The sequence below is a fragment of the Etheostoma spectabile genome, chromosome 19 (genome assembly GCF_008692095.1).
Source record: "Etheostoma spectabile isolate EspeVRDwgs_2016 chromosome 19, UIUC_Espe_1.0, whole genome shotgun sequence".
In the NCBI taxonomy this organism is placed as follows: domain Eukaryota; kingdom Metazoa; phylum Chordata; class Actinopteri; order Perciformes; family Percidae; genus Etheostoma; species Etheostoma spectabile.
The window spans coordinates 11,136,723-11,137,140 of NC_045751.1; the positions used below are offsets into that span (position 1 = coordinate 11,136,723).

General features: G+C 48.8%; 1 protein-coding gene across 1 annotated transcript in view; it reads left to right on the forward strand.

Annotated features, from left to right (window-relative positions):
- The window catches only part of gc2 (guanylyl cyclase 2), an 18,407-nt gene that overhangs the window by 6,392 nt on the left and 11,597 nt on the right, over nucleotides 1-418 (forward strand). Inside the window, exon 9 of the mRNA XM_032499404.1 lies at nucleotides 269-387. Within this exon, the coding sequence (XP_032355295.1) occupies nucleotides 269-387 (119 nt within the window). The remainder of the gene's footprint in view (nucleotides 1-268; nucleotides 388-418) is intronic.

Here is a 418-nt window from a genome sequence, read left to right on the forward strand (position 1 = left end):
GGTTGAAAGAAATCCATCTTTCTGATATAAAACACTTTGAAACGGGTCAGATTGACCCGAGGACAACGCAAGGGTTTTGGCTGTTTTATGGTTTTGCGTACCCCCGCAGACCCCCTCTGCGTCTACGCCGTAGCCTGACGTGCACCTCTCGAAAAATCTAACTACACAAATCTTTCATGCTGTAGTTTGACTCGCATTTTGTTCTGATGTGTGCCTTTTACTGGAGGTCTCATTGTTGGATTAATAACTTGGTCGAATTGATTGACAGGATCGACATGGAAGCCGGTATGGTGCGTTTCCTTGGTCGAGAAATCCACTTCCCTCGCGGCTACGGACCCAGGAAGGACGCCTCCTGCTGGTTTACTCCTGGAGTCATCTGCTCTGGGGGTTAGCAACACACACACACACACACACACAC